Source organism: Carya illinoinensis, chromosome 10 (assembly GCF_018687715.1).
Source record: "Carya illinoinensis cultivar Pawnee chromosome 10, C.illinoinensisPawnee_v1, whole genome shotgun sequence".
NCBI lineage: Eukaryota > Viridiplantae > Streptophyta > Magnoliopsida > Fagales > Juglandaceae > Carya > Carya illinoinensis.
In genome coordinates, this window is record NC_056761.1 from 5,507,350 (window position 1) to 5,521,576 (window position 14,227).

At 33.4% G+C, this 14,227-nt stretch overlaps 1 protein-coding gene across 1 annotated transcript; it reads left to right on the forward strand.

Annotated features, from left to right (window-relative positions):
• The first annotated feature begins 5,595 nt into the window (after window positions 1-5,595).
• Window positions 5,596-13,195, forward strand: LOC122279459 (receptor-like protein 4). The gene is made up of 9 exons (XM_043090141.1): window positions 5,596-5,847; window positions 6,947-7,999; window positions 8,401-8,548; window positions 9,677-9,748; window positions 10,427-10,498; window positions 11,591-11,662; window positions 11,742-11,819; window positions 11,997-12,178; window positions 12,652-13,195. The coding sequence occupies exons 1-9, from the start codon at window positions 5,778-5,780 to the stop codon at window positions 12,771-12,773; spliced, it is 1,869 nt and encodes a 622-aa protein (XP_042946075.1). The 5' UTR covers window positions 5,596-5,777; the 3' UTR covers window positions 12,774-13,195.
• The last annotated feature ends 1,032 nt before the right edge of the window (window positions 13,196-14,227 follow it).

The window sequence follows — 14,227 nt, forward strand, 5'->3', positions numbered from 1 at the left end:
ATGAAGCTGCAATGTTAGCCATAAGATCTTAATTCAAAAGATAGTTAATCTTATAATAGAGCTCTTAGCTCTGATATCAATTGTTGCCCAGATGACTAACACAAGAGGGGGTGAATTGAGTTGTATTAAAAAATAACAATTATAAATCAAATATATAATATAAAATATAAACAAAATATGAAATAACAATAAATATAAAGAGTAAGGGTAAGAGAGAAGCAAACTCAGTATGTTAACGAGGTTCGGCCCCACTGCTTACGTCCTCGCCTCAAGTTACCCCTTAAGGATTCTCAAATTCACTATTCAACCTCCTTCAGGTGGAGATAGAAACCTATTACACCTTTGAACAACACCGCTACAAAGGATCCGTGTAGAACACCCTCTACACTTGCAATCACCTTACACGTGATGATTCAACTATTCCCCGTGTAGAATACTTTCTACACGCACAAGGGTTATACACACCCTTTTCTGATACAAAAGCTGATAGTGGGTAGGTTATCAGAAAACACTCCTCAATGAGTGAAATAAGAACAATACAGCACAAACTATATCTCTCAAAATGAATAAGGATTAATGTTCAATGCTTAGAGAAGAGAGAATGAAAGTTTTGAATGAATGTTGTATAATCTTAGTGTTGTGAATGTGAAGCTCTCAAATGATCTATTTATAGGCATATGAGATTTCATATTCAAATTTAAAAAGATTCACATGTCAAAGACAACATCATTCATTTTTTCAAAAAATTCAAATAAAAGGTTCTTCTTTTTCAATTGTCAAAGACAACATCATTCACTTTTTCAAAAAAATCAAACCTAATCTTTTACTTTTGGCATATGACAAAATGAGCACACTTTCCTTTTCAAAAAATTCAAACCTAATCTTTTACTTTTTGTATATGACAAAATGAGCACACTTTACTTTTCAAAATTTTCAAACAAAATCATCTACCTTTTGTATAAGTCTAAAAAAACATCAATCACTTTTGAAAATATTCAAATAAAACATGCACATGTGAAAGATGACAATCAATCATATTTAATATTTTCAAAATTCAACCCTTTAATCAAGGCATGCACATGCAAAAGATGACAATCAATCATCTTTCAAAATTTTCAAATTTAATTTTTAAAAATATTCATGCACATGTGGAAAATGTATTTTAATGCTTTATGATAAAATATTAATTTTGAGCATTAATCCTAATTTTGAATTTTAAGAGATTTACAACATTACTCTATAACTTTAATGTGAACTTGTTTCCTTCTTGCTCATGCTTGGTTCTTTGATGTGCTTGATTCCATTGTGTGAACAACTTGAGATTGAAACTCTTTTATTCTTTGAATTCATTTGTTATCATCAAAATCCATGTGTAGGTTTATAATCACATAAAACTTGAAACCTTGGGTTCAACAAATATCCATACAACTTTTAAATAATTATAACTTTCAATCTTTTATAAATATGGTCATAATTTTTTTAAAAATCAAATAATCGTCATTTATATCTCTTAAAACAAATTTTTAATTTATTTCTAAACAAATATGACATGTTTAAAAGTATTTTAAAAATAATGTTACCAAACAACAGTAACTTTTAAATAGCACAACTTATCACTTAAGATATAAGTTATAAGCCTTAACTCATGATTAATAGTCTATTTTGATATTTAGAATATTTTTGTTAATAGTAGTGAAATAGTTTGAGTTAATATGTTTTATTAGATTTTAGGGAAATAGAGAAAAAGTTGAATAAAAATATTATAAAGTTAAAATATAATTCAAATATAATTTTATAATACTATTTTTGTTTTGAAAATTGAAAATTAATATTATTTTTTAGAGTTTAAAAAAGTTGTAATAATTAGATAAAAAAATTAAATATTTGAAATTGAAAATAATTTATGTTTGTGTTATATTTAAAAATGAAATATCTATAAATATTTTGAGAATACTTAAGAAAAGTTATGTTGTTAAGTTTTTCCTCTAAGCTTGCTCAAACTCATCAAGCATTAATACAATGTAAAATAATATAATAAAGAAATATTAAAAAATTTAATAATTTAACCAAATTTTTTTAAATAATAATCCGTTTGAAAGATCTTAATTTAGATTTAAGAGCATCTCAATAGATTAGCTAAAAGATAAATCTATTAAGTATTTAGCTAATAGACAAGAAAAATAGAGTGCAATGCTTTAGCTACGGTACCTTTCAAAATAGGAAAATGATTCTCGCAGGAGACTTTGTGCAGGTTCCGTGCAGGGACGTCTATGTGGATAATTAAACGGTGCATTTCACACGAAGTTTCATTCAACGAGATCTCACTCTCCGTAGAAGCTCCCTCTTCCATCTCCATCCTTCCTCTATCTCCTGATATTCCCCAAACCCTTTTCGTGTTTCTGAGACCTAACCTCTGTATCTCCCTCCTCCATTGTTTACTGTCCTCCATCTTCAAAGTGTAGCCAAGAGCCAAGATGGGTTTTAAGAACCAGAAACATGCCTGAGAGCCAAGACCCAAGGCAGTTAGTTTTTATGGGTAATTATTTATAATTTATCATCATTTGCAGTCCTTTTAGAAGTTCAATTTCTCTCTCTGAACTTTCTTTTTCTATGAAAGACTTTTCCTTTTTCTTTTTTCTTCATGCACGCTCACTCGAAATTTTGTATTCCTGTCTATATGATTTTTGATGCATTCGCTATCGCCATCCCATACGACTTTTTTTCCCATTTCTTTGCAATCACCACCTCTCTCTTGCTTAGCATCTCTATCACTCGCTCTCTCTAACAATGTCTCTGACCTTTTAAAATACTTCTTTCTGGTAATCGGAAAACACACACTTCGTCTCAAGAGTCCAAGACCCGTTTCTCTCCCTTCTTTCGCATTACTCGCTCTATCATTCCCTCTAACATTTCCCAGTGTACGAGCAAGTTCTAACAACCTTATCTAGCACAAAGCAAAGGTTCTCTCTCCTATCTTTCCCTGTCTGTACACAATGTCTAGCATGTCCAGCTTAATATTTTAATAGCTTTGTTTTTTCCTATCAATTTCCCATACATACATGACTTGTTTTGGTTGTGGGTTTTGCGTGTTTCATAAATTTCTATTGTTATTGTAAATCAATTAATTGCAGTCACTACATCTCGCTAAATCCAAATTTGGCCAGCCAAAATCATTTTCCAAGATGGAACTGAAAAACCCAGTTGAAAACTCCTCTAGTCTAGAATCCAATTTCAACTCCTAATCCCAATGAAGTATTGTGTCTATTCAATCCCAAAGATGACTTCGACGCAGACTATTGGTGGAGGTAGATCTGAAAAATCTGATGTTGGTGGGGTGGGTGGTGGAGGAGTGCAACGTAGCCTAGCCGAGGAACGGGTTGCGGAGGAACGTGAATGAGGGAGACAAACGGGCAGGAACGATGAAGGCTCTGTTCGTGTTTTTGAGTTCCAATTCAGTTCAGGTGCTTCATCTTACCTTTTTTTTTGGTTTCTTTACTTATATTATTTGAAGTCTAACGTGGCATAATAAGTGATTCGTGCGCCAATCCTGCGCCAACTTCCCTACCGGTAGAAGAACTGTTCAAAATAATTTAAGTTAATGGTTACTGTATATAGATCAAATTACTATTGTTTCTCTTTCTTCTTCTCATACTTTTTGTTACTGGTATATTTTATAGCAAAAATATATGGCCAAACCGCACATTAGTTACTGGATATTTTATGTAATCCAAGATGCAGATCGTCTTTTTTAAATTAATAATTAAATAGTAATTAATAATAGATAGAATGGTAAAATATAATAAAATTAAATTAATTAATAATTATAAAATTAAAGATTTTTTAAAATTAATATTATTTTATTACTATATAATGAATAAATAGATAATCTAATGTAGAGATTTGATATAAATGAAATAATCAAAGTCAAATTTATCTCATATTATTTTATCATAAATAATATTATATACAATCACTTTTACGTACTTGCTGCACACTCCATTGATACGAGTGATTATATTAATTTTTTTAATATGCAATCAATTACATTAATAAAATATGTAAAATAATACATAAAAATAATTACACATAAAATTTTTATTCATTAAAAAGTATTAATCCACTAAGAGTGCTCTAATCCGTTTCCATGGCAAACTACTCTGGCACATATTGCTTAGATGCTGCTCACTGATTGCGCAATAAGAGCATTTATATTCGGTGCCACAACTTACCACTTTTCTTAATTTCAGGTTTATTTTAAGATTTTGATCAAAATATTCTCTACATCTGAATCTCTATTTTAAGAAAAATATTTAGAGAATAAAAAATAATTTTTTAAATATAGAAAATCACTATTCATTTCTCAAACCATTTGTTATCAATATTTTATTCTAATATATAAAATAAATTATTATTCCAATTATTTATACTTTTTCTCATACTTATATTTATTATAGTTTTAAATAATAATTTTAAAAATATTATCATATCCACAAAAATAATTGAAACTTTTGTTTAAAATATTCACTAGAGTAATAGTTCAAAACATAAGAAAAACTATTGAGTAATTAAGTTTGTAAATAAAAATGAGAGAAAAAAGTAATAAAGAAAAAATAGAGAAATGTTATTTTAATATAATAAAGAAATGATAGGAAATGAGATATAAGAAGTTTTTGAAATATGAGTAAAATTTAAGAAAAAATTTTAAAAAATATATTTTTTAATTAAATTATAAAAATTTTTATAAGAAGTGAGATGTGATCCTCTAATTCAAACCCACAAGCCAACAAAAGTGAAAAGGACCACTCATCTGAATTCTATGACTATCTTGGACCGTCCGATTTACTACTAAATAAGACAAATATTATATTTTTATTTTAACAATAATTCTATTGCTATCCCCACATATAAAATTTTGGAATTATGGTTTCACTGTTTGAGGACAAGTGCCAAGATAGGAAACTTCACGGGCAAAGTCAATTTTAAGTTCCCAATGATTGAAATTACATCAATGGCCATAATTATTCTTTTCATAACACCCATTGGCCATCTTCTCATTTCACTGATATATATATATATATATATATATATAATACGATGAAAAATTTATTATAAATATTTAAGAAATGATATTTACAATTATGATTATGTATGTGTCACGTAATTTTTTTAAAAAATAAATTAATACAAGATTTATATAAAAAAATTAAAATTTTAAATCATAAATCTATTCTTTTTTAAAATGATTGCATAATATTTATATATTTTACGACTGTACATAATATTATTTTAAATATTTTCATAATAAGAATAATATATTATTAATTTTTATGGCAAAATATTATATAATTTTGAAAATATATTCTACTTTTTAATTAATATGATGTATGATGATAAGGCGATAATATAGCGTGTTTATATTCTAAAATTATTTAATAATGATTTATTGATAAAGATAATATTACTTTAATAAAATTAAAGACTTTAAAATGAATGTTATTCATATTATGAGTCACGTGAACTGTCCGATTAAAAGAAGTCCATCAACTGTCATGAAGCTCACCTGTACCATTGGTGTCTTCCACAGTCACGCGTCCACTAGTTTGAAGAGTACCTGTAGAATCTCCAATACTCCCAAGTCTCCAAATGTGTAATATCTCAGAGTCTCTCTCTCTCTCAAGAGAAAGGAAGATGAAAAGCGAGTGATACAGAATGAGGAGGCTGTAGTGGTGACAGAGACAGAGACACAGGGAGAAAGAGAAGTGCTTTTCTAGGTTACGATGCTCAGATTTCGTCTGCTATGGCTTCTCGTTTTCTGCTCGGCTTTGTCTTCGTCTAAAGCTCGACGCGGTGAGCTTCTGTTACTCTCTCTCTCACTCACTGTGTAGTCAATTTCGTTGGGGAATTCGAGTGCTGGAGTGGTAGAGGATTTGAGTTAGCGTTTCTTAAGTATTTTTTGTCGCATTTTGATTTGTTTAACGATGATTGAGTATTTAGTTTTGATGGTGAATCGATGCTTTTAAGTAGTTTTTGGTCTCTTCGGGGGTTTGGTTTGAGATAGATCTTATATTGTGCTTTGTTTGCTAGCGTTCATGTTAGTAAGTAGTTGAAATGATGTATTAGAGAGCAGAAGCTGGATACGAGTATGTAAATTTTTCTTTGTTTTCACGGAAATTCTTTATTGGTTTTTTAATTATATTTGTTTGGTTTAAAATGAAAGAATGATTTTGAATCCGTTTGGTTCCTGTGAATATTTATATAAAAGAAAAGTAAGAAATCAACATTCTGAATGTGCAGGAACTTTTTGCTCTTTTAGATATCAGAAAGCAAGAAGTCACTAAGCTGCACCTGACTTGAGTTTCCAAACCTGAAAAGGAAAAGAAAGAAAATTTGAACTTCTATTTTCTTCTCCTTCGTCTTCTTTTTTGCAAGATAACCACGCGATCAAGTTCCCATGTATGCGTGGCTCGTCCAGGCCTTTTTAGCCCAAGAGTTATGCAATATGTTAGGTTTAATGACTGAATACTTGGAGTCTATAGATGTATGTATTGTTGCAGAATCTATAGCGATAAACTATTGCTAATTTCTCTTTAATATTTTGAATTTTCCTTCAAAAAATAAATTAAACAATCTGTTACCAAGGTGATCATGAGTTAAAACGATGCATACCTTTAGCTTGAACCAACCACAACATTTCAGTGAAGCAGCATGTGCATTTCTCAAATCAATTAGCAGCATGCAAGATACATGTTAAGTATGGACGCAGGTCATCTTTATGTGGTAATTGCCAGTTTCTGGGTGAATTTGCGTAATTTATGAACCACCATGACTGATTGCATATGGTTGAGAATTAGAGAATTATAATTAGTTCTTGTGCTTTGCTGCTTTTCCTTCTTCTTGATTTTTAACGGTGATGTTTGAATGTGTGAAATATTTTCTCTTACTACAGCACCATTTGTTATGCGCATAAGCTGTGGAGCTCGCCAAAATGTCCATACACCACCTACCAATACGCTTTGGTATAAGGATTTTGCATATACGGGAGGGGTACCTACAAATGCAACGGTTAAAAGCTCTGTCTCTCCTCCTCTTAAAACACTTCGCTACTTCCCTCTATCTGAAGGTCCCGAAAATTGTTACAACATTAATAGAGTGCCAAAAGGACACTATTCTGTCAGGATATTCTTTGGATTGGTTGCGCAGGCTAATTTTGACTACGAACCTCTATTTGATGTTTCTGTTGAAGGCACTCAGATATATTCTTTGCAATCAGGTTGGAGTAACCAGGATGACCAAGCATTTGCTGAAGCCCTCGTGTTTCTTACTGATAACACGGTCTCTCTCTGCTTTCATAGTACTGGTCATGGAGATCCAGCAATTCTTGCAATTGAAATTCTTCAAGTCGATGATAAAGCCTACTATTCCAGTCAACAGTGGGGTCAAGGAACAATCTTTAGAACAGCCACAAGACTGAGTTGTGGCACAGGGAAGTCAAAGTTTGATGTTGATTATAGTGGTGATCATTGGGGTGGGGATAGGTTTTGGAAAGCCATACCAACTTTTGGTCAGAATTCTGATCGGCCTAGATCTACTGAAAGTAGAATTAAGCAGGCTTCAATTTCACCAAACTTTTATCCTGAAGCTCTTTATCGGTCAGCTCTTGTTAGTACTGATAATCAGCCTGATTTAACATATGCTATTGATGTGGAGCCCAATGGAAACTACTCAATTTGGTTACACTTTGCAGAGATTGATTCTTCAGTGACGAAAGTAGGGCAAAGGGTATTCAATATCCTGATAAATGGTGATGTTGTATTTGAAGATGTAGACATTATCAAAATGAGTGGGGGTCGTTATACCGCTCTTGTTCTTAACACAACTGTTGCTATTAATGGAAGGACTTTGACAATAACCTTGCATCCTAAAGAAGGTCATGCCATTGTCAATGCTATTGAGGTCTTTGAGGTTATTATAGCAGAGCCCAAAACCTTACCAGATGAAGGTATGTATGCCACCTTTTTATTGTCCATACCATATATATAGTGTGCTTAAAATTTTCGAATATAGTACTAGAATGAGGCCCAAATATATGCACTTTCATGCATGTAAGACAGAGCAACCTATTTAGTACGATGTTATGTTATTGCTGAATACTGGCACTACTTCAGTGATAAAATTCTAGGACCATAACTTTCTGATATTCTCCTCTATTATCACTTAGTGAGCTCTTTGCCTGTTAATATCAACCCACTTTGTTATCCACTCAATCTTGTTGACGTATTTGGCAGGAGTGAGCATGAAGTTTTTTGCCGTGCTTACTTATTTCTCATTATGAATAAAGCATATTGTAAGTTGGTGTGTAAATAGTGTGTCACTAAATTGATTATCCCTGTCCTATTCCAGTTAGGGCTCTACGAGCATTGAAGAAAACATTGGGGCTTCCTCTTCGACTAGGATGGAATGGCGATCCTTGTGTTCCCCAACAACACCCATGGAGTGGGGCAGACTGCCAACTTGACAGTACTAGCGGGAAATGGGTCATCGATGGACTGTACTTTCTTGATCTTTTTCTCGTATTTAATGTATTTGGCTCTTGTAACTGCCGAAAAAAACTACCATTCCACAAGTTCGAAGCTTGTGGACCAGTTAACCGAGCCAATCAACAACTCTCCCATTTTGTAGCCTTTGCAACACTCTGAATCTCTTTCTAACTTTTTCGACAAGAATCTTTAAGGCCTTGTAATCCATAGTTGCCAAGCTGAGATCTAATAAAACTAAGGGCTCTTGCTTATGCTACTCCCTTAAATTTGATTTGGCACCTCATCAAAAGCTGCTACACTAGTTCCAATATGGACATTGACTCTTAGAAGTTCATATTAAATATCTAACCATCAATAGATATGACCTGGATAACATAGGGGTTGACATATTTTCTGGCAAAAGAATTTATCCTGACCTTTATACAACCATCAATAGATATGACCTGAATAACATAGGGGTTGACATATTTTCCGGCAAATAATTTATCCTGACCTTTATACAATGTACATTTTTCCCATTTAATTTTCGTTTGATCCATATTTTGTGTACTCCGGAATGCTGCCTTTCATATTTGTTAAATGTTTTCCAAGTCCACAAAAATTATGGAGTAAATTCTTGGTGCACTTGTAGAAATAGCATATGTTTCAAAAGTGACTGAAATGATGAAGGCCATCCCTACTTTTGTGGATCAGCTTCCATTTTCATTAAAAATTTTAAGTTGACATTTTGGATTTCTTACTGAGTCATATGCATTTAGATTTTGGTAATGAGTTTTATCTCTATGATTGGCTCTAATGCGATTGGACCACCTACATTGCTTACAATTTTTTGATAAGTAAACACAACTCATTTACCTTTTTGTGGACTTTTCTATGTATTTTCTGGGCAACTTAAGCTGGATTTGGCCATTGTTTTATGGCCTTTGCCTTATTTTCCAAGCAAGAAAGTCAAAAATATCAATTTCCGATGAAGAGTAAATTCAGGACCATTCTTTTCACTCTCTTACACACATACATGACCAAAGTATATTGCATTTTTTAAAGATGATTTGATGTTTAAGACTTTAAGACGCTAAAACAGTAATATCTTCTATTGTAGTATAGTGTTGAGTAATTACTGGTTTCCCCTGCCTGATCAGTGGTCTTGACAACCAAGGTCTGAGGGGTTTCTTGCCTGGTGATATATCCAGTCTGCGTCATCTACATAGCATGTAAGTTTCTAAAAGCTGGCCTCCATTTTAATTGATAGAATTTGACACCCAAAGCTGCATTTGTATTAAGTTTTATAACTAAATGGTTCAAGTTTTGGCAATATAGTGCTGATAGTTTTGAAATGCTGAGATGATAATAGCTTATTTCTGTGCAATGATCATTTTTATGTCTTCACTCAAATTGTTTATCAAATTCTTCTATTTCCTAAAGTCTGCAATATCATGACTGACACAAGGGGATGTTTGGATGCAAGATTTCCTTGGAAGTTTCTGAAATCTAAGAAAATTTTTAAAGATTAGTTTTATGAGGTTTTAAAAGTGGTGGGAGCCAGTAAAAATATGGTTGGATCGAGACAGTTTTTAGATATGTTTTTATTGGAGCTTTTAAAAGTGGTGTGACCCATTGAAAATATGAAAGGAAGAAAATTTTTATGAGATTGTTTGTTTTTTTAGTTTTGTGAAAGTTGTTTTGGTTTTTGTTTGTTAAGAAAATCAAGATAAGGTATTATGATAATTGAGATTATTTTGTAGTAAAGATGTTTGGTTTGAGAGTAGGAAAATTTTGAGAAACTTTAGAGCAGTTTTTGGTTCCCAAACATGATTGATTCAAATTTAGTCTAAACATCTTTCTAGCTTTGTTATTTATCTCTAATGGTAGTTTGGCTTGTGCATGTACAGAAACTTGAGTGGAAACAGCATTCGTGGTCTCATTCCATTCTCACTTGGAACAATAGCTAGCTTAGAAAAATTGTAAGTGCATTACTTTCTGTTGTCAGATACTTCTAACTTTTTAGTTCTACGAATAAATACAACTCTCTGCAATTGATATTATTTACTGTGGAAAGAACTGCTATGGCACCTTCCTACTGTGCTCAAATGAATTTTGAAATTTATGCTACCCTATCCTGTGAGAAAAAAATCTTCTTCTATGCTTTAACTTTGTAAAAAATCTTGTTGTCAACTATTAGGTCAGATCTTAAACAACAGAATCAGTATGTATTCTGGTTGCACTCTTGTTTCTATTTTCCCATTGTAATGAATCATGCTGTATCATCTAGTCAACTTCTAAAACTACAGACTCAGTGCATTAGTAAGGTGCTCATGCAACTTTGTTTGTATTTTGTAAGGGAATTAATTTCTGTTGTTTTAGACTGGTATGAAATACCGTTTTCATTAGGGAAAACATAAATGCAGGCACGATACAAATTTATTTCTGTCATTAAGGCATCCAAAATGGGGTGACATTGCAATAAAATGCCAATTTCAAAACTCTAAGCCTGATTTGGTTTCACAAACCTTTGAAACCATCTCATCCTATCTGATCTGATCTAATCTCAACATCCAAATACCAATTTCAAATTTTCAACCTTTTCATCTAATAATTACCTAATCATTACAACTTTCCCAAACTTTCAAACAAAACACAAAAAACAATTCAACTTTTTCAAATAAAAAAAAAAATTATATTCTAACCCTCTTTTAACTTTTTAATTTTTTTTATTAAACTTTTTCTCTCTCATTTCCCAAAATCCCATAAAAAACATAACTTAAACTATTTAATTACCATTCACAAATTTCTCATCTCATCTGTGTGACCAAACGAGGCCTTAGTTGCACCATCCAAACAACTACTCAATACCTTATCTATGGACCAAAGACGAGGTATACTAGGAGAAGCATTATTTTGCTTGGTTCTGATAACCAAAAAATATAGAAGATTTTTATGCACCAATGCTGTCAAAATATGGAACCCTTTGAGCTCTGAATTCACATTATTTTGTGTTGTCATTCTTTGCATTACTCCATAAATTTAATTTCTGAAAGCATATGCTTGTATGGCAGAGACCTGTCCTACAATTTTTTTAACGGATCAATTCCTGAAAGCCTTGGACAGCTGACTTCTTTACAGATACTGTAAGATCTTTACAGCATCTCATTAACCCACGAGCTTTGAAATTCACCAAAAACTCAGATTTAGGTCATAATGATGCAGGAACCTTAATGGCAACTCTTTATCTGGAAGAGTCCCAGATGCACTGGAAGGAAGGCTTTTGCATGGAGCAAGCTTCAAGTATGTTCCAAAAATTGTTAGTCTTTAGTTTTTTAAGGCTTTGAGAAAATACTTAACATAACATGCAGGCATAAAAATTTCTATATTCAATAATGTGCATGCACGTTGTTTGTTACTTTTTGGATGGTAGTATTGTTACAGAAGTCTGCTACAAATATTTACCGTAGATACTTGCAGTTTTACAGATAATGCAGGTCTTTGTGGCATACATGGACTACCTACCTGTGGGCACCACCTTTCTGCAGGTGCAAAGGTTGGCATTGCTTTAGGTGCATTGCTGTCATTACTTCTAACTGGTATCTGTTTGCTGTGTTGGTGGAAAAGGCGGCAAAATATCCTCCGAGCACAACAGCTTACCGGTAAGGATATTCATATTATAGTAGAGAAGATTGTTAGCAGAATGTTCTTCAGATGCATATACCCTTCGTATGCATTTTTATGCATATCATGGATGTCAATGCATTAATAAATTTTGTATCACTTTTTTGATCTTATAATGTCTTGGCATTATAAGGCCAAAATAACGGAAAGGAGAAGAATTTAATATCAAAAAATAATGCATCCTTATACTTACCCCCCCCCCCCCCCCCCCCCCCCCCCCCAACCCCCCCCAAAAAAAAATCCTGGTTGTTTACTAACAATATAAACATTATTTTGTTTGGCATTCTTATATTGTTGGTTATTTATTTGGCCTCTCTAATAAAGACTTCCTGGTTCACTCTGTGATGTCAAAACTTTCTGTACGAATTCCATGCATTCGCAAGCATGCTTTGTAGGTATTTTGTTTATCTCCTACGGAAATTTACACTACCTCCTTTAATTTTTTGTACAGCTCGAGATGCTCCCTACGCTAAGGCAAGGACTCATGTAACACATGATATTCAGATGACAAGGCATAACAATCAAGGCCATGCTCGGACTGCTGCTGAAACTGGGCCCATTTTGCTATCATGATGAGATAACATTCACTTTGGGTGGGTTCTAATCCAGTCAAGATGCGCTCCCTGGACCCTTAACTTTGCTTCTAAAATGTCACTGACCGGTTAGTCGATTCAGCCTTGCAGATCTTGCTCGATTCATGACACTACCTTATGCTACTTTGTCCTTTCAAACTCATGATCAATGAATCTTGATAACTAATAGAATCACGTAGATAGAGAATCCAGATATCACCTTGGTGGCAACACCCTAATATGAAAAATCTTGTAAATCTCTCCCTCTATTTTTGTTCCCAGCTGTGAAAGAAAAACTTTGTAACTAATAGAGAATAGACACTGAAATTCACAATGTTTACAATAATTTCCCTCCCATTTTTATGTTTGTGGTTTGAAAGTAACCGTCTGATCTTATTGAAAGTCTTTGATGGTACTGAGCTACTGTGAACCTTTCTTCTCATTGGATGTTATTCTTCCTACTAATAAATATAAGAAAAGAAAAGGTCATTATTCCTCTTCCCCCCCATATCATTGCTGGTTTTGAACACGATACTTCTTGAAAATATAATCCTCTATTCTTAAATCTATGGGATGTTTAATTCGCAATATGCCTGATCTGTATAATCAAGTCCACATCTCATAAATCTAGGCTATCAGCTTTACATATTGGTGGCATTTCGTAAATAAATGGAGATTATGTGACGCCCCCAAATCCCCACGCCCGAACATAGGGAAATCGAGACGTCCAGATGGTGACAACCCGGGTCACCATTCCATCGACGGGTGCCAAGTGTGTGCAAAGGCAACAAATGTGTAAAAGGAAACGCAGCGGATAACGAAAGTCATATAACTAAGTACCAGAATTTTTTTCTTAATGTAATACAAGCTGTTTAAAACATACGTAAATAAAATATTACAAAAACCCAAATACAGTTTTAAACAAATATAAAACATATCATCAGTAGCCCAGCGGAGCCGCATCCTCGGGCTCAGCCTCCTCCTCCTCATCCTCATCACCTGCACCAAAAGCTACGGAACCACAAATGGTTCCGCAGGTAAGTAAACCCAAACGCTACCAGATAAAAACACATAGGACTCAAACAATATGCATGAAACATGCCCAATGCACAAAGCCCATAAAACATAATTTTTTTTCCACACACGCCAAAAATTACATTTGGCCCAAAAACATATCCTTTCCGAAAAACACGCCAAAAGTCACATTTGGCCGCCAAAAGTCCATTTGGCCCAATATCTCGCCAGAAGTCCATCCGGTATCTCGCCAGAAGTCCATCTGGCCCACGCCAAAAGTCCCATTTGGCCTCACAAACTATTATCCAATTTTAACCGTATACACCATGACCTCCCCTAGGGGTCATCCGCACACCCTGGCTCCAGTGTTACACCGTAGAGTATCACCACGCATGTGACACCTAACGAGCGATGCCCAGTTCCGCACCCCGCGCGTTCGTA